The sequence below is a fragment of the Mauremys reevesii genome, linkage group 13, assembly GCF_016161935.1.
Source record: "Mauremys reevesii isolate NIE-2019 linkage group 13, ASM1616193v1, whole genome shotgun sequence".
NCBI lineage: Eukaryota > Metazoa > Chordata > Testudines > Geoemydidae > Mauremys > Mauremys reevesii.
Window position 1 is genome coordinate 34,266,498 of NC_052635.1, and position 20,892 is coordinate 34,287,389.

Sequence of the window (20,892 nt, forward strand, 5' to 3'; positions counted from 1 at the left end):
CCATAGATTCATTGATGTTGAATTCTTTCGCAGCTGCTCTATTCCCATTTACAACCGCGTAACTGATAGCCTGTAGTTTGAATTGTGCCTCGTAAGCATGTCTCTTCACTGGTGCCATTTTTGGTTTATCGCTGCCAGCGTACGTAGTTTACGTATTACGTCCCTGTGTCAGCGAAAAATGGTCCGACAGTCAATCAAGCAAAGCGCTTACCAAAGATTTTGGAACTCAGTGCACACATAAGGCGCACCGGATTATAAGACGCACGGCCAATTTTTGAGAAAATGTAAGGCTCTTAGGTGCGCCTTATAGTGCGGAAAATACGGTAATTTGATTAACCAAATAAATCAGTGTCTCAAATTCAACCCTAGTGGAAAGGGATGAATTTGCCCTAATACCTTTAGTATTTTTGGATGGCCTTTGAGCCATGCTAAACTGTACATTTTACACACATACAAGATGTCTGTGTTGGGACTCCTTAAATTTCATTGTAATAGCTAAATCTGAATTCTACAGCAAGTGCATTTCCTGCAGATTTTGTTCCAGCGTGGGTGGGGGGAGAAATCTGCCATGGTCCTGGTAACAACATTCATACAGGTTGTACTCTTATGCAGCATACAATATGCATGTCTGCCCGATTTCTGTAAATAAGGGTTTATGTTTAAGTTGGGCAGTATTTTTGCTTCTTTATTTCTTCTGAGTTTCTTTCAGAGGCTTGAGCTGTTAGACACATCTGAAAAAAGGCTGGTGGTAGAGCTGGATGGTTCTGTCAGCATTAGCTTGGGGAATGGCATCCGTGCTTTTATGTAGAGTATGCACTAAGTACAAAGAACCCCTTTTGTCATTTGCAGCTCCAGAACAGCTTGCTGATGACTCGAGATAAGGATTCAAATTAACTTAACTAGACATGACTGCAGTTTTGGGCTGTTAATACAGACTTATGAAATGGTAACGTGTAGAATACTAAATGACAGATGGATTGTTACAGATAGCCGTTTCTAACCATCTTTCCTAGTGAACTCTTTAATGTGTAGCTGAGTGCAATGAATAACTTAGTGGAAATAATGCCATAATCTTTACAATTCTGTACATCAGGTAAAATATGTTAGACATTGTGCTTTTACACAAAATGTTGCAGTACTTCCTTTGTGAAAAGATGATAGCATATTAGCATAGCCAACAATGAGTCAGTGTCTTGCACACCAAGAAATAATCTTACCTCAGTATTTAATCTAAAACTGAAAACATTTGTTCTAAACAGTTGCTGTCCAAAACCCTCAAGCAAATTAAAATGCCATGATAAGCAGACACTTGCAGGTGACTACAAAATAAAACCCTCACAGACACACTGAACTGTAAGCTTTTCTTGCAAAGCGCTGGCAAGTTTAAATATCTTAATTTCTTTTGTTCTAGGATATCAGGCATGAAGCCAGTGACTTTCCATGTAAAGTGGCCAAACATCCCAGAAACAAAAACCGAAACAGGTACAGAGATGTCAGCCCCTGTAAGTATCCTTTCTTCACAATTATTTGTAACAGTCTGCTGACCTCTAAGAATTTGTCTCCAGAAGGCATTTGGTTGTATATTTTGAATGGATGGCTACACATCCATGACTGAAATCTTGTCATTAATATACTGAATGACATAAGATATATCACAATATACCATAGTATGGTATGTTATGGGATTACACTGCAGCAGTATGCAGTAGCTGCAGTATTCATGGACAGAAGTCTTTGCGGGAAAGCAGTTGTCTCATGGTCAAATCCCTGGGGACAGAGAAGAAGAATAGGTAGGATAGCACAAATCTGTTATCAATATTAAATGTACATTTATCCTCTCCATTACTGTAAATACGCATGTGTGTATGTGTATAGCATGCTACCAGTTAATATAGGATGTTTGTAGCTGTACAGAGACGGGAGCAATCTTGCCAAAACAATATAATTGGAAGTTAGTTTGAGAAGAGAAAAGGAAGCAAAGAAACCAGCAAAGCTAGCATTTAACTTACTCACTTCAGAAACTCTGGTCTCCTTGTTTTCCTAATATATAAAGTTTCATTAACAGATATTCAACCCTGTAAGTCTCTTCTCCCTGCACAGAGTGGGTCATGATTAGGGCATCTGATTTTCAGTCTTAACTGATAAACACTGAGAAAACACCCTAATACAAAAAATGCAATCAGCGTTTCTTGGATAAACACCAGAAATGGTTACTTGTATGCAGGAGCTTGTCTACACAGTCTGGTAATGTGGATTACAAGGGTGTAAATACTAAAGGACACTAATTTCTTGCACAATAATTGGTCCTGCTGGTGTTCATTAGAGGTTCCCTAGTACACTTCAGTATATTGCTGTTTGAAAGAGTACTATGTTAAAATACACTAGGGAACATTGCAAAGAGATTACTCATTATAGTATATAATTACTATAATGAGTAATGTATAGAAGGCCCCCAAAAACTCCAACGTGGACATTTACAAAACTCAAATGATAAAATAAACCCTGAAAAATTAAATTATAATAAACCAGAAACCCTAATCATGATGCACCTTTGTGACTTCTTTCCCCTCATCCCAAGTGCGTATTAATTATATCCTCTGTTTTGCGAGACAAGGTGGGTGAGGCAATATATTTTATTGGACCAGCTTCTGTTGGTGAGAGACAAGCTTTTGAGCTACACAGAGCTCTTCTTCAGGTCTGGGAAATGTACTCAGTGTCACAGCTACATATGAGGTGGAACAGGTTGTTTTGCATAAGTAGTTAACACTGCATAGAAGAAACGTAAAGAACAGTAGTGGTGTATGCTGCAATCATAGGATTCCTGTACATATTGCAGCTGAACAGATTTCCAGATAATGGTTAAAATTCAGTTGAGCCTTTCAAGAAATTCAATAGGAACTATAATGTTGCACATAGCTTTGCTTACTGATCAGTTTCAAGAGTCTTATTTTTTTTCTTGCTGACAATTGTTGATTTTGTTTTACTTTTGATGGTATTGCTTCCAGTAAGTTTAATTTTCCTGTAAAATGTGGAAATTCTTATGCATTGAGGGAATCATAAATACTGCAAGCTTTGGAACGAACAGACATATGCAGTAAAATAAGCATCAAGTAATTTTTGTTCAGTAGGTGGGGTAGATTAGGGAAAATTTCAGTTGAATCTAGGACCTATAAGGAGAGGTTAAGGTTTCCATTTGGTGATTATCCTGCTAATACAGGCAACTTTGTTCAAATTTATCTTTTATCCAGATTTTAAGGAACTGATTTTCACAAAGACCTGCAAAAATATGCATACAGTTGTGTAATTAGTTTGTACATGCTAATTGCATGTATAAGCAGTAGCTTGATATATAAATCTGGTTGCATAATTATCCAGTTTGCACATACAACTGTGATCATTGCATGTGCACAATACTCCACGCTTCACAACTTTTTTTAATTGGGTCCTAATTGTGTTATAACAATAAAATAGTACAAATTATTGTCTGTTCCCAGTACAGCAAGTACAAAGAACTTTTCATTCAGAAACAATCCTTTATTGCTACTATTTCACTTTTTTTGTTCTTTTAGAAAGTTACATTTTTGATCCTAGCATTTGATGAAATTGGCCATGGATCATAACATATGCATGAAGACGTTAACCTGTGTTTTCTGATTGTCTGTGCTACAGTTGACCACAGTCGAATTAAGCTAACCAAAGGTGACAATGACTATATCAATGCCAGCTTGATAAAAATGGAAGAGGCCCAAAGGAGCTACATTCTTACCCAGGTAACTGCTGGAAAAAAAACCCTGCAAAATAGTTGAACCAACACCTCCAAGAGTTGTTGTTAAACATGACTTTGCAAATATTGTATTGTCACTTGAACTGCACATCAGCACTGGCTCTAATAGTTCATTCTGACTTTCTTGTATTTTTAGCCTGTAACTTTTTATCCCCATCCACACTAGGAAAGTAGTGTGTATTGTAACACATTTTTAAATTTTGGCTCCACTGAAGTCTATTGGAATTTCACTATTAACTTTAATGGGACCAGGATTTGGCCTGACATGTTTTCCTAGACTTTGCCTCAGTACAGTTTCCAGATCTGCCTTTGGATTAAATGGAGGATCTTTCATTAGATAATAATGCATCTGTCTCGCCACTTGAGAGACAGCATCCTTTAGATGTCAAACTTAAGTCTGTTGGACTCTAAACCCATCTAGTGGTAAATCCTGATTATCCAGATCTCTTAAGGGACATCTAAAACATCAGGGTAAGTAGAGTTTGGCAGGAAATGAAACTTGTATCTCAAATCCAAAATCCACATAGTAACATGTCCATGTTTCTAATAAATCAGACAATAGGCACACATACACAAAAAATATAAAATCTCACAAATTAACTTCACATTAATTTAGTTTTAACTTGAGAGTTCAGAAATTCCTCATAATTTAAGACTCCACCACCATTATTACACATCAAACTAATTTCTGTTTTTTATGCAAATACTTGGGACAGCCTGATTCATTAGGAAATGAAAAGCCAGGTGGTCTGACCATTCTCTTCCTAAATCCTTTCATCAAGAGTTTGACAGTTAGACTACATTTGCCAGTTTGCCATCCCTTTCGATAACTTGTCATGCTCCTTTACACAACAATATTACGAGGAATATTAACTGTAGATGCCTCTATTCTTAAATGTAGTACCAGTTAATATTCTGGTTTTACAATATTTATATTTGAAATTGCATCCTGCATATACAGGCTATCCTTTTTGCATTTGTTTTTTAAATTAATGTTTCACTGATGAAACTGGAAAATTATAAGCTAAAGAACAGTGTAGAGAGGGATGTTCTGCCAGTGGTGCAAACCTTTATTAGCGCTATATTTGCGGGAGGATATCATAAGAACGGCCATACTGCGTCAGACCAAAGGTCCATCTAGCCAGTATCCTGCCTTCTGACAGTGGCCAATGCCAGCTGCTTCACAGAACAGGCAATCATCATGTGTTTGTTCAAAACACCACCAATTTTAAACAATCTAAATTAAGGTTTAGTTGAAGCAGCTGGCATGGTAAATATTGTTGAAGACCGTGGAATCTATAGAATGTTACTTACATAATCCTTGCCAATGTTGAAAGAGAGTCTAAATATAGTTGAATGGATGAAATTTACCTCTGAGCATAGCGCCAGTGCAAAATCTATGCAGAAGTCCAATTAAGCCCTGTTATCAGTGCTGGCTCTGGGAATTTCACCCATTAAGACAGGTGCACACAAATAGAAAATAATGCAAATCCGAATACCAAGGTTTTGGAAGTGTATTGTAAACACAATTGATACTAAGCAGTCTGACTTTTAAATTGAATTGGACTGAAACTGTATAAAGATACACAAAGGATTTTCCTTTGGTCATCTGTATACTCATAGTTATAAAATATAGTTACACTTTTAAGACTATTAAAATCTTCCATCCTCAAACAGCAGCACATTCCTGATTGTGTTACTGTAGTGAAAGATCCTTCCTGTAACTTTAATATAGCTGCCTCAATACAGCAATGTAGTTCTCCACTAGCTGAGGTTTAAAAGTGTGTAGTTTATCCACTGAGTAGGCTATATCACCAATGTACTATTTAGAAGTAGTGAGGAGTCTCACCTTTTAGTTTAAACCTTCTTCAGGTCAGGTTGTTGAGCTATTTTCTCTTGTAAGTTTCATTTAAAAATATAGAGGCAGGAAAAGTGTAGAAAAACAGATTTAAGAGATTTTTTTTAATATAAAAAATAGCACCATTGAGTTACATTTCCTGTGAATCTAAACTTCTGCATCTTTGTATGTAATCAGACTGAATTATACCTTGCTAGCATGACTTGTTGGTTGCTAACTCTAAGCCTGTGCCAGAATTCTTGTTTGCCTTAATGTTGTTTAGACAATGAGATTTATGGTTCAGTTCCCTGGGAACAGTAATCTGTAATGCTTGTTTAAAAAAAAAATCTATGCTTATTAGATGACGGTAAACTGGGATTAATATTTTTTAGCAGGAGTCAAGAGCTCTTCCTCCTTGTTTTCAGAAAATCAGCACCAATCTGTAGTACAGAAGTAGACTTTTTTTAGAAAACATGAGTTAATTAGGATCTGTGATGTCTTAGGAAATGAGGAAAAACAATTGTGGATACAGATCTACTTGTTTTATTATTCAGGGCAAGGAAGTAAGAGGTACACTTAGCTGATAGCTTATATCAGTTCTAACCCAGTGTTTCTTTAATCAGTTTAAAATGAGGCCGCTGAGAATCCAGTTATTCTTTTCAAGGACCATGCCAGATTATTTTGTCTTTAAGCCATGTGAGAAATCACAGCTGCACAATTTTGTTAGTCTAGGTTATCAAAAAAACAAAAACAAAAAAAAACCCACCACCTAAGAGGATGTGTGGTGGTAGTATATCTTCCCACTACATAGATTAACTAACAGAGATTAGGGGTAAAGGAAAATCACAGAAGGTACTTTGAAAGTAGATAGCTTTGGGATCTAATGAAGAGGACTACCTCTTAAAGAACAATTGATAGAGGAGCTATTAAAGAAGACTAATACATTTTGTATAGTGTTTGAGCAGTCCAAAATAGTTGGCTCATTATTTTGCCTGACCATTGTTTGCCAGGCCTCAGTCAGTAACTTCGGCACATTATTACTAGCAAGTTCTTCATTACCTGTAATATGTACTTACGGTCAATCACGGTGGCCCCAGTTCTGCAAACTACTTACTCTTAAATCCCGTTGACTGGGTCAGAGTGAGATTATTTCCCCCATTAGATTCCTTTTTTGCCCTTTCTGAGCAAATTCTCTGTTTTTTCACTCCCAGTTCCCTTCTTGCAAATACTCTTCCTATTTTATGTGGGGAAACTTAAGCTGGTGACTTCATAGTTGGAAAATGGAACTTAAAGCTATTGTATTTCAGATGCTTAAAATGAGAAGTGACTTGCATGCATTAGGCTGTAAAGTTAGGGTACAGTGCTCTAATCTATTTCCACAGAAAATGTTGCTTACTTTAGAAGATTCTGTCTTTGCAGGGTCCTCTGCCAAATACTTGTGGTCACTTTTGGGAGATGGTTTGGGAACAGAAAAGCCGTGGTGTTGTCATGCTCAACAGAGTGATGGAAAAAGGATCAGTAAGTATATGAGTGTTTTTTAGCTGTGTGTATTTAAAAACAAATAAATAACCAAAACATAATGGTAGCAGAAAGATGCATGTACAGAATTTTGTCCAGCAAAGCATATCTAAGATTCAGAAGCTGAGTATCTGAAAATGGATCTTGGTTAACTCTGAGGGATATGTGGAAATTATCCAGTTCAGAATAGCAGATTGTAATTTCTTCTGAATTCAGATAAACTAAGGGCAACTGGAGTTTTCCATCCAGGAACACTGACTTGGTTTCTCTCTTCAGTCCTGCTAGTCTAGATGCTTATGTGTAGTTCCTCTTTGTTAATGGCTGGAGACTGGGGCCCTGATTCCCATTTATATTAAGACCTTTTATGTTACTTTGGCACTATCCAGTGGCCTTAAAAGTAGTTTGTAAGATCTTTGGGGCAGTACATTAATCTACAGCCTATATCTAAAGGCCGACAAAATATACAGAAAGGGAGCAATGTGTAAAGAAACTGAGCAGGGTGGTGATAGATAACTTCTTATTTCCAGGCTTCTTTCAAACTCTCCTGCGCCATTCCTGATCTGCATATTTCCTATGTTAATCAATTCACCCCTGCCCCCTACGTTACCTACATTTTCCCCATAGCTGGGGACAGGGAATGAGGGGAGTTAGACACAGGGAATGATCACCAGAAACTAATTAGTGAAATATCTGGAAATCCACCAACCATCTCTGTACGTATTGGCCACTTGTCCTCCTGTGCTGTAAAAGGGGTTCAGCCCTTCTGGTAAGCAGGTGTGGGGGGCACAGGCTCTACTAATAGCTCTTACCACTTTTCATCCACTGCATGAGTGAGAGGGAGGGGTGGTTTAGCTCCATGGCAGGTGATGGGGGACATACATCCCTAGACCCAGGACTTGTTCTGCAGCCATGGGCTCAGGAGAAGTTACCATAGTTTGCTTGTTAATGGAAGCTGCCATTACTGTGATCGCAGTAGTGGGTCTGCCAATGGAGCGGATTTTGTTAAAAAGTAATTGAAGATTGAATAGAACTGTACACTGAGATTTTTTTTTAGTTCCTTTGCTGACTGTAAGGCCATTTCAGAGGAGGGTAAGTGGGCATGTTGTGTCCCCTAATGGGGATCTAGTGTTGTACACTTGCATAACCAGGAAAGAATTCCTGGTCATCAGGAAAATAGTTGTGCAGTGAGCTGTGTTCTAACTCTGGCCTTGATTTGAGTTTTTTGCTTTTTTAGTAAAGGAAATAGTGAACTGTAACCTTCAATGGGGATTTGCAGTAATTCTGTTTTAATCATCCTTCCTCTCCAACCACACACACACTCAATCTCTTCTTTCTCTCTTCTCCCACCCCCCTTTACTTTGAACAAAGCAAAGAATTATCAAGATCCCTTAGGGCAGAGGGCTAATACTTCTCAACAACCAGCAGTGAGAGATTTTCAGTGGAACTCAGCAAAATGTTATTTGCAGAGCCATTTGGTGCAGAAATAAGACATGAAGCTAACTGCTCTCTTCTAAGATGATTTTTTTAAAAATTGCAGATGATTATAACGTATCATTGCTTCATATTGTCATCCTGCTCAGTATTTAACCAGTGTTGGAAGCATTGTAGGCCTTGATAATTTGTCCTGAGATTCCTTCACCATCTACAAATAAAATGCCATTTGTAAAAGTTTGTCTAACTTCCCTGAGAGGTAAAATCCTCTTTGTCCCAACTCCCATTACACACGACAGCTCTCTCACATTTTATTACCATCCCATCATAGTTTATTACCAATGGAAAGTAAATCATTATGTAATAACGAGTTTTCTTATTTCAACTTTGTTCCACTCCAAATTAATGCCACTTTATTTACAATTTAATATAAGAAGCATTAGCCATGTGCAGTAATCCATTTCCTCTACAAACATAGATTTGGCACACTGATCAAAATCCTGTTTTGGAGGAGCTGTGTTTAAATTCTGAAAAGTATCAGTTTAGTTGTTAACATTCATAATATCCATATAGGTCTAGAGGTCAGAGACATGGTTGCAGACTTTATGTATACCTCTAACAAGATCCCTTGGTGTCATTTCCCCTTTGTACAGAGCAAAATGCACTACTTGTATTTTTGGCTGACTCATTTAAGTTTCTCGCCTGTCAACAGTTTATTGGTGCGGACCTTCGGTTTCCTGGAAAATTATTACTGAGAAAATTACTATGTACAGTCAGAAGCTAGGTTGCAGACTCCTTTTTTAGCTCAATTAAAGTTTTGTAACTTTTAAACTGTGCCATATGGAATCACAATGATCTCAAGACTTTTTTACATTTGTGGGGAGTGAATGGATATCCCAAAATCTCATCTGACATTTTTACTTCCAAATTAGTAATTCTGTAACTTTCTATATGTAGGATATTATGGATTCTATAAACAAGCTTTCACACTTACATTGTGCTGTCTTTTATTAACACTTATTTTCTTACAGTGATCTCCTCCCTTAAGATGTTCAGTCCAACTTCATCTTTTATGCCTGTTGGTTGCAAAGTGAAACTGCCTAAAATCATGATCTCTGAAGTTCTTCTGAGCCCCCAAGCTTTTAAATGTATAGGATCCAGTTGAATCTTTTCATACTATATGGACTGCTGATGCAGGGTCCAAATAAAAATATTGGGGTGCTTTTAACTAGATTCCAGGGGGACTGTTCTGACTTACAGCAGCTTTGCACAGCCCCTGATCCCTTCCCAGCCCCGGCACACCCCTGTGCCCCAAGGGATGAGTAGAATGGCTTCATCCACCCTAAGCCACTGTTGTGCTCTGGGAATTTTCCAGGGGTGCAGTGAGGGTCAGCCTCTGGGTCTTTGTGTGAAAGATACCAAGATGTGCTGAGGTAGTACTTGCATAATGTACTGGAAGCAGGAGGCCCTCCTGCAAGAACTAGCCTTTCTTTTTAGAAATGCATGTTTGAATTTATTGCAATATACTAGACCTCAGGACTCCTTAGTGCCACATTAATATATGTAATTAATAACTTAAAAAATGTTGGATTAAGGAACACTCCTCTTTCCTCACCTTTAACACAGACCCAAGTGACTAGTGCTTGTCTTCTGTTTGCTTTTTTAGATAAAATGTGCCCAGTACTGGCCACAGAAAGAGGAGAAAGAAATGCTCTTTGAGGATACAAACTTGAAGTTAACCTTAATTTCTGAAGATATAAAATCATATTACACAGTACGACAGCTAGAATTGGAAAACCTTACCGTAAGTATGGAAAGCATACCAGTCAGATAGTGTTGTCCTTGAATTCCCCGTCAATGAGCTGTATTTCCTCATCCTGGTTTGTAAAGGCTCCGAGTACAAAGAGACTGGATGCTGAAATTGGGTAACATGCCCATCAGTGACTTAGGAGGTTCTCAATATGTTAGCGTTGCTCTGGTCTGTGAATGCCAATGCAGTTTGCTCTTGACTGTACTGGTTGTGGGGATAAACACTTTTCAGCCTTTGATTTTCCCCAACAACATAGAAGTTAAACTCCAAGGTGTAAAGAATGAGGTTAACTGTTGTAATTCAAAACATAATTTGAATGAATGGACGTTGTATTGCAAAGTCTTCAGCATTATCTTATCTACAGTGACAGCTACTTTTAGGGTATGTGTAGTTACACACTGCAATGAAAAGCAGGCTGCATCCACTGTGTATATGTGTGGCAGTGAAAGAGGCTGGCTGGGGAGAGACAGCAGGGAGCTGCCAGAGCCTTTTCCCACTGCCAGACTCTTTCATTGCATTGTGGAAAGGCACCGCTCTGGGAAGGGTAGAGCCCTGTAGAGGACATACCCTAAGGTTCTGGAGTGTTTTTACTCTGTTCCTCTAAGCAGTGTCCCACTATCTACACTGCTGTTTATACCCATGCTAGAGGGACATGCAGTGTATGAACTCGCTGCCGCAAGTATAGACCTAGGCTTAGATTCAATGTGGAACGTTAGGACAGTGTTACCTTTATAACATCACTGTGTAAAAGTGCAGTACCTCTGTACAGGAATGTCTGGAATAATTACTCTTCCAAGCACTCGGCCATTACCAATTTGCTAATGAATATACACATGGAGCTTTTTAAAAACCATCTTCTGAAAATAGACCTTCTCTTGGAATTTTGTCTCCTTATCATCCCTCCTGTGCTGACTTAAATCTTCACCTTTTCACACTGAAAACCTTCAGCAAGGGAATCAGCAGTCTTCCTCACTTAGGGCTTGTCTTCACTACCAGGTTACATCGACCTAAGTTACGCTACTCCAGATACGTGAATAACGTAGCTGGAGTCAGTGTAGCTTAGGTCGATTTACCCTGGTGTCTTCACTGCGCTGCGTCGACAGGAGATGCTCTCTGGTTGACTTACCTTACTCTTCCTGGAGAGGTGGAGTACCGGGGTCGAGCAGAGAGCGCTCTGCCGTCAGTTTAGCAGGTCTTCACTAGACCCACCAAATCGACACCCAGCAGCGTTAGTCCTGGATCCTGCAATGAGCTCTGCGCAGGTGGAACTCTGTGCCCACATGAAGCCCCACTGAGGCTCAAGCTCTTAGTTGCTAAAAGGGGACTCTCTGTAACCGTTTATTTTTGGCGGTGACCAAATAAAACATTACAGTGGGGAACAGTGCAAAGCAATGCTGAGGATACACTGCACACATGGATAAATACAGCAGAGAGGAGTCCTAGCAGAATCATTCACAGCAGAGGGAGGGGCAGGCCACTGAAACTATGCTGGAGGAGATTGGCTAAAGGGGCAGCTGCAGTGAGCATGTCTAATCAAAACTAACATCTGCATCTAGTTAAAATCAAAGTCCACAGAGCATCTCAAACCTGTGTTGGAGCAGGTGCATGTGGACAGAGAGTGAACGCCAAATACATTTTAGTGACATGCTCATTTCAGTTCTACTTTGCTGTTTCCAGTTTGCCTTTTTAGTTAGCTTTTTAAAACCTAGTACTGCCTGTTATTGGGAGAGAATACTTATCCCCCGCACCTAATATCTGTAATCTCTTGCCAGGAAGCTGAAAATAGGCCCATTGTCAGGTACAAATTTCACTAGCCAAACTATACTAGAAAGAACTCCGCAGTTGTCAGAAAAACATCCTAGGTTACAGTGTCTGCAACAGACAAACTTCAAAAGCTTTGGTTCAAGATTTCAGGAGGCTGAGAGCATCAGTCTTAACACTCTTCTGAGATTGCTTTCAGCTTAGTAGAGGTTGTTGGTTGTGAATGAAAAAACTGTGGTAATATAAGGTCCGTGCTTTGGACAAATCCAAGCTGCTCTTGCAACTTGAGGTACCTCATTTTCCGAAGAGTTCAGCCAGCCCATCTACTGGAAGGCTGTAGTGCCCATTTTATATGGGGATAAAATGTACATCTGAGCTATAAACTGTAAAATTACTCTGTATAATTTAGTTTTATCTAGTGTCCTTCTTTCAAAACATCACACGGCTTTTATGGTGAGAGAATTATTTGTAAATTATATAGGTCCTTAGACATTCACGATACTTTACAAGCAAGTAGCGCTTTAGAATTGGGTTCAGCAGCTCTTAAACGCTGAATGGGAAAACTTCATAGAAAAATGGATTGAGTTAGATTAAAGGAAAGCAGCAAATGAGCAAGCAGGTATTCTTGCTGAACGGTTAATAGAATGGTGAGTAGGATTTAGTCCATCATAAATTTAAAAGGAATCATTTTCAAGGTTAGATTTGAAAAGAGAAAGCAGCGTGTCATGAATTCAATATGGGGCAGTACAAGTGAAATCCTGCCCCTTTCCTTATGAATTGTAGAATGTAGATGTGTATATTTGTAGCATCAAGACTGATCTTGGAAATCCCTTTGAATGGAATATACTAGGAAATTGGTCACTTACTAGGAATAGGAACATGTGATGAGTGGTATTCTTCCTCTGATTAGTATATTATTGCGGACAGTAGCTGTGCTTGAATACTCGTATCTAGAGATTCTTATAGCTTGGAAACATTATATTTTACAGGCACAAGAAACTAGAGAAATTCTGCACTTTCACTATACCACATGGCCTGACTTTGGAGTCCCAGAATCTCCTGCTTCGTTCCTCAACTTCCTGTTCAAAGTGAGAGAGTCTGGCTCACTGAGTCCTGAGCATGGACCCATTGTGGTGCATTGCAGTGCAGGAATTGGAAGATCGGGAACTTTTTGTTTGGTTGATACATGTCTTCTACTGGTAAGAACCACTTACTCTAGATGGGAATAAGGAGTGAGTTACAACTTTGTGTAGTTACTTCTGGGAATTCCTTATTTGAAGCCTGTGTGAGCCATGGCACCTTTCATGAATTGTGGTATAGTGACACACATTCCTCTGAGACATTTGTCTCCTACTCGACTTTTATATTTGTCTTTGGTAATATATTTTCATTTGAAAGCTAAAGCAAACTGAGCTTTGAATGGGCCATTGTGGGAGTATGAAAGAAAACTATCACTGGTTCCAGCTGGAGTGACTCGCAAAGTTAGGCTTTGTCTTCCCTGCTAAGAAAAGTGGTCCTTGCCCAATTTACCTTGCGGTAAAACTAAAGTGCCTGGTCTTTACTGTTTGTTTTTACTTTGGGGATAGCTCATATGCATTATTATCCTGAGGTAAAACTGCATCTTTTTTTTAAGCAGCGAAGGCCTGATAGAAGGTTCCACATGTTACCTTCATCCCCATACCCGTTAACATGGGAACAGTTTGAAGCCTAATGTGTTTCTATGCAACTCATTTGTTGCATAGAGTGTGTATCTGTGTAAAGCAAATTTCAAATCTTTACCTTCAGATGGACAAAAGGAAAGATCCTTCTTCTGTGGACATTAAGCAAGTTCTCTTAGAAATGAGAAAGTACAGAATGGGGCTTATACAGACAGCAGATCAACTTCGTTTCTCTTACTTGGCTGTTATTGAAGGAGCAAAATTTATTATGGGAGATGCTTCGGTGCAGGTGAGTATTGAATGCATATCATTTGTACAGAGAGAAGGGGGGTGAGTTGGGCCAATAAAATATATTACATTCCCTACCTTGTCTCTCTCATATTCTGGGACTGATGCAGCTACAATACAGCATACGACAATATCAAGATTAAGATCCACAAACCTCCTAATTGCATGTAGCCAGGCAAATGTTATGAGGGAAGTTAGTATGGTTGAATAAGGTTAAGAGGGCTGAATGAATCGCTAAACTACATACTGTCTTTGGCATGAGCATTGTACAATAACTTTAGTGCACAATGCTCTTGGATCTAATGCATTGTTTTACACATGTTGATGTGTTTGTACAAGTACAAATAGCCCACAATAGCTGCTGTCATATGGAAAATTCTCCTTCTTGTGACCCTATGGGAAACAGTTGGGAGATAGCAATTGCTGTGTGAGCCTCATGATGCTGTTTTGCTAAGTCTTCTGTTCAGGCCCTTAACAATTTTCCAACATGCTGTGGATTCTTCCAGTGTTGTCTCCTTTGAAGTATGCATGTTTAAGTTATTGCTAAATAACACTACAGCACAAAATGGGATTCATGTTGCTACTCAGAGTTTTTTTTTTTCAAGCACTAAATTAAATCTCCAGTTAATGTTTCCCATATGTGTGGTTGGGCTGTGGGCATACTGTTTAGTTGGTGGGAGGGGAGAGGTGAATGCATCTGAACAGTGACCCTGAAAGTAAAACAATGACTAATGTGTAAAGCCTCTGCCATGTTAATGTTAGAATTATAGTGGTTTTAATATAAAACATTATAATATAGCAGAGCTTAATAGGCACTTTCTTCTGTGTAGGAGCAGTGGAAAGAGCTTTCCAATGAAGACCTGGAGCCTCCACCAGAACATACTCCCCCACCCCCAAGGCCACCAAAGCGAACGTCAGAAATGCACAATGGTCGGATGCATGAACACACCGAGTTTTTCCCTAACCACCAGGTGGTAGAGGAAGAGATCAGATGTATAGTCAGCGCTGTGGAGGAGATGGTACCTGATGGCACATCTGTGCAGCTGGGTACAGACAGGTAATTGTCAAGTTGTTTGCGTTGATGTTTTTGACTGTTCCGGGAAATCCTGCTGTAGATTCACAACAGTATGTAGAAAGTTCCCTTGTTTGAGCCACTTAGCACCACCTATAAAGCGTGTTGGACAGAACTTGACGCTTGTTGTGTGACAACGCTGCTAGAATAGGATTATAGCCCTTTATTTCCAAAGGCCCACGTGCTTGTTTAGGTGAGATGTGAAAAGGGTACGAGAGTGACATGACAGCTCTTGCTAGGCTATGATGAAAGATGGAGGAGGCACAATGACTGCATGGTTTAGCCTCACATGTAGGTGCATAAGGGGTTTGGTTATACAGGGCTCTTTTACACGTTAGGTGGATTGTCAGGCCTTTGGCTTGAAGCTAAGCCAGCTAGCTTCAACCACACCAATCAGTGCAGGTATCTGGTGCTCCACATACTTTATCGGAGATATCCTGCAACATTTGAAAATCTCCTTTTAAGTCAGTTCAGTACTGATGTTAGAACATAGGAATAGACAATTTTCATTCAATATCAAAGCACCTGTTTGCCTTAAAGATGCAGTTCATCCTTTTTTTTAAAAAAAAATTTTAAATCTACAGTTTTCTTGTCATATGTATCTTTCATGCTGGGGAACTATTTTTGCTTTCGACTACAGGTCAAATCAATTATGACCTTTTTAAAAAAAAAAAAAAAATTCTTCAGCAGAAAATTTATTCTCCCTTTCAGTCTAGCTAGACCAAAGTGTTTGGCCTGAAGAATATACCTATAACTTGGGGGCTGGGGAAATAAGGGTTGTTTTGTGTTTTAACCACTAGATGTCACTGCTGTTTCACAAATCTGAAATATAGTATGCTATGTTACAATTGATTCCCGTAGATTCTACTGTAACAATCCTTAGTTTTTGATGTACTGGATATTGATCTATTTCTGGCAGTCTTTGTCCAAGATGGCCAACTAAAAACCCCTTCTGGGAGGAAAGGCCAAGGGGACAGCAGAAGTCACCAGGAGAACAGTTGAGGGGAGAATTCCAAGGCTATCTCGGGCAAATGAAACAAATGATCACACCTGGGACACACCCAGTTTTGCAAGGGAATGCTAGGAATAGGCGCATCTAACTTTCAACATTTCCTACAAAGTTCTGGAGATATTCTTTGGCAAATAAAGCTCGGAAACTTAGTGCCATAAGCCACTCCGCCTTGTGAAACTGGCTGGGGAGTGACCTTGAGAGCTGTGAGTATTGACACGAAATGAGGCACATTCAGTAGTCCTTTCTGTCACCTTAAGCTGGTCTCCACAATATTTTTTTAATCATTATTTCTGTTTATAAAAGGACATGCTTGCCCAGTAGCATCCCCTGCTGATAACCCACGTGGGAGTCAGTGTGATGCCAGAGGATGGAATTTCTGGTGGTTTTTTGAGTTGCCTTTAAAAAAAAAAAAATCTAGGAAACGAGCACAAAATTAAATATATAATTAAAACAACAAGTTTAAGGGTATAGAAAAATAGTATGTGATCTTGTAATTATACTCCATCCGAATGCATACACACAAGGGGGCCGAATTAAGGTTACACACGCAAACTTAATTCTGGAATTTCTTCACTTTTGAGTGCTTGATTTTGCAGCCTTAATTTAGGGGTGTGTTTTGTGTATAATTATACAGAGCTCCATCCCTACTGTCTTGCTCCAACACTTGCGCATGCTTTGGTGATAACACGTTCAGCGTTTTGGTGCACTTGGTGTTTGTGTGTTTTTATGGGCACAGAATAGTTTTGAATATATTCACTGTCAGGAATTCCTGTTTGTAAGGATGATTGCCCATGTGTGGCCTTGAAGTGGAGAATCTGAACTGGGTAGATGCTTGAGCACCTTCAGGGATATGGTAATCAACTTGGGATAAGAATTAACTTGTTTACTAGGAACACCCAGCTGATCGGGGCAATATCAGCTTAAACCTCTAATTGAAAGCCCTAACTATAAAAGGATGCATCTTGTGCATCGGGGTAAAATCTCTTGGTGACAACTGATCTACAGCTTCATCTGTAAGTGTCCGTGAGGTGTCTCTGGACTGGGCTTCAGTGTCCACACACCTTCCCCCTCAAGGGGAAGAATACTATACTGAATATTTATTTCTTCATCCCTCAGCACTAGTCAAGACACTGAACTGAGGAGGAGGACTGGTGAAAATCTGTGTGCCTCACCTCACAAAGAAGAGCCAGTGAAGTCAGAAAACGTAGAAGAGGATGATGAGAACATAATGACAACTTGGAAGCCATTTCTAGTGAATATCTGCATGTTCACTGTCCTCACAGCAGGAGCTTACCTTTGTTACAGGGTATGTTTTCATTGATGGACATGTCTGCAAGATAGAGTATGCAGAGAACAACAACAATTTGACCAGTGTGTAATCCGCTTCTATGAAAGAGATCTAATTGAGGCATCTGAGCCTTGTCTCAGTGGAAATATACCTTAGGTTGAAAGGCTGGAACTTTTGGTTAGGGCTTAAAGAGAGAATTGATGCACTAGGGTTTAATTTAGCCCTGTGGTCCCAAGAACATAATATTCTAATCTCAGGGCCTTAAAATATTCAGGAGTAAGCAGAGAAAATGCCAAATAAGTCTTTTTTTTTTTTTTCTTTTTTATGGAATAATAGAATTACAACACATTGTTGTTTTTAGCCTTTTTTAAAAGCCAGTTCTTTTTCTTTGTGTTACTTCAGAAAGAAACTAGGCACAAGTGAAACTTGCTTGTACTCTCCAAGTGTTGTAACCAAATACATGATTTATATTATTACTGAGTTCCCAAAAAGAGAGAGAATCCACATATCTGAAGAATGTAAACTTTTTGGAAGGGGGAAGGCTCTTTTTTTGTCTCACTTCATCTATTAAAGACTGAGTTGTGGGCAGTGCCTGTGGTATTGATATATTTAATCATGGCATAACTGTTCTTAACTAGCTTCTTGTTTTACATATCTTTATAAAAACAGGCTTCTGCATTTGCTCAGGGTATCCCAACATGTCAAACATTGTTTAAGGGGAAAAAAATTGTATTTCCCCATTGACTTTTTTTGTTGCACTCTACTTGCACCTATGCCTACTTACATTGTACCAATCTCTGTAAAGTTGTTTTTACCTTTATATTCTGGGATGTGGGGGAGGAGGGAAGCAGGAAGGGAAATTCAACCAAAACATGTCCACCAGCATTTTACAGCTGTTCAGCTGGCGTTGAGAAGGACCAGTTTTTAAACTTCATCATTTGGAATGTAAAAATGCAGTTTCACTCTAAATCTGCCTTGTACGGAGTAATGTGCTTTGTGCACAAACCAGAGAGAGGAGGAGCATACTCAAGGGTGATGTGGGAAACGATTTGGAAAGCATTTCAATATATCCAGAGCAATTAATGCCATGGCAGCTTCCTTAACAAACTTAAAAGATCAACAGAAAACATGTTGGTCTTTGAACATACCAGTTGGCTTATCATGATGCAAGCGATTGTGTAATTTTTTTTTAGTAAAGATTTCAATATTGACTTTAGTTTGGTTTGAAATTATGTTGTTAAATGATTACTGGGGTAGAGGGGCATAAGTGCCTGAGGCCTGGCAGCTCTGCAGATGTGGGTGTTCCTATCTTAGCTCAACGTGAGAAAAGAGCTGGGTGGTGTAGAGTAAAAATTAGGACAAAACAACCAAACAGTGGTGACACAACTTGGCTCCGTTGGTTGTGCCGACTCGAGAGGCCCAGGGCTTGTATAGTGTTAGGGGTGCATTAGCAGAGCTGTGACTGGAAGCTTGCACTGCACTAAACCGAATTCTCATCAGTGCTGTTAGTCTTTTCCTTTCATGAGTACGAAATTCATACATTTTAAACAATAATAGAGAAAATCTTTGCTCATAGGGCAGAGATTAGAAGCAAATTCGCTACTTAAAGCGGTAGTGGTGATAACTAAACTATGATGACTGATGTGCAAGTGTTACTAATCTGTGCTTTTTAAATGCATTCTAGTTGTATAGCACTTAACCACCGTTCTCAGTGTAAACATCTTTATGGAGTATATTGTGTAACAGTCCTTTCACTCCATATTTATTTTTTTCAAAGCTGCCAGTAGCTCTTGCTCTTTCCTTAAATCCATAAGGTGTTGACTTGGGGTGGAAGGGTTGTTTTTATTTGTTTTGGGGTTTTTTTACCTGTTAAGCTTGCATCAAGGGCTTCTCAAAAGTACAATAATAAATAAATCCTCAGGTAGTACTGGGAATTAAAATTTTACCTGTGAGACTGTTGGTCAGACCAGTACTTGAAAGGGGGAATATTGTAAGCAGTCAGTATTTAGTATATTATTGGAAACATGAAAAATTGAGTATAGAAAATGATATAATATATAATGGATCATTTGTGTATTTAAGATACAGTATGTGATTGCTTTGTCCCCATTATTCTCTCCATCTGGTAGAATATTGTTGTAGGGCAACATTTGTATCCCCTTTGTATTAGAATGCATGTAAAGTCTTCTAGTGTCCTGATTAAATATCATGTGCTTGAAAGATGAAAAAACTTATACTTCTGCTTACTGATGTGCCCAGATAATATTTGCATGATCTGATCATTTAAGTGGCTGTGGTTCAAAGGGTGTTGCTGAAAGTGTCTTCATTCAGCGATACATTGATTTGGTGTGTTATCAGGTAACATGTACTTGCCTAATATTTGGCACGATTTTCTATTGAATTTCTGCATACTCAGTGTAACCCAGTTGTTTAGCATAGTTCATTTCAGCTGAGTAAGTATAATACAAACATTCCAAAGTGTGTGTTAAGCCATATTCACACCTCACCTCCAGTCAGTTCTGGCAACAAATATCTCAACAATTTCAGAATGACTTGCTGTGCTGCCTTCAGAAACTTGCACTTGGGGAAACTCTGCTTTTGGAAAGGTCACCAATAAAGCAAGGTTTCAAGTGAGTGTTTTGTGCCATTGAGCCCTAATTGATCTCTAGAAACAGACTGGTGAAATAAACGAGTGGCCCATGAACTGACTGGGACTTGCAGTATTTCTCTCGATTTGGACAAATCTAAATGTTGGGGTTGATGAAAGCACAGCATCCCTCCTTAGAATCCACAGTTGTACTGTACTTGCAACCTTTTCCACAAAGAAAAACATAGACACATTTCGCTATACAGAGAGAGAGAGCCACTCTAGCTAACATGCCCCTTTCTCCCAGCTAACTTCACTACTTGGCTTTCATCTGTTTAAAGTCAAAGAGGCCTTGTACTGTAGTGGAAACATACAGTGGAATGCCCTGTAAGCCGTGAGGTGTGGGTATAAGGCTTATCATGCTAAACTGTAAGCATTTTGTTTTGATGTCCTGTATATGTATGTAGTAGTTTGGGTGTGTGTATATACAGTAGTGTTTCAAAGTGGGTGTATTGATTAACCTGTTCTTGGAAAAATGGACAAATATCCATGTTAAGATTGTTAGAAAATTAGCTGCTCTGCTATATGCCTTAAGCAAATATTTACTCATCAGGTCTTTCTTTTTTACAGATTGCCATAGAATAAACTTTTTTAAAAAAATATAAAAAAATAAAAAAACAAGACCTAAATGTTTTGGTATAATACATTTTCAGGTATCTTGTCTTTTTGTGTAAGGCGCTGCAACGACCTCACCGTTTTCAGTAACTGTACAGTTTTTCAATTTCCCATACAAGTTTTCAGTTCTCATTTTAGTTGCAACAATAAAAAAAAATTTTAAAGAATGGA

At 38.9% G+C, this 20,892-nt stretch overlaps 1 protein-coding gene across 2 annotated transcripts in view; it reads left to right on the forward strand.

The window, feature by feature from the left end:
* The window catches only part of PTPN1 (protein tyrosine phosphatase non-receptor type 1), a 59,333-nt gene extending 38,441 nt beyond the window's left edge, over nt 1–20,892 (forward strand). Inside the window, exons 2-9 of one of the 2 annotated variants that reach the window (XM_039498888.1) lie at nt 1,412–1,502; nt 3,670–3,770; nt 7,041–7,139; nt 10,237–10,374; nt 13,131–13,340; nt 13,927–14,088; nt 14,918–15,144; nt 17,288–20,892. In XM_039498888.1, coding sequence (XP_039354822.1) covers nt 1,412–1,502; nt 3,670–3,770; nt 7,041–7,139; nt 10,237–10,374; nt 13,131–13,340; nt 13,927–14,088; nt 14,918–15,144; nt 17,288–17,492 — 1,233 coding nt within the window. In that variant the 3' untranslated portion in view covers nt 17,493–20,892. The remainder of the gene's footprint in view (nt 1–1,411; nt 1,503–3,669; nt 3,771–7,040; nt 7,140–10,236; nt 10,375–13,130; nt 13,341–13,926; nt 14,089–14,917; nt 15,145–17,287) is intronic. The other variant, XM_039498889.1, reaches the window with a different exon arrangement.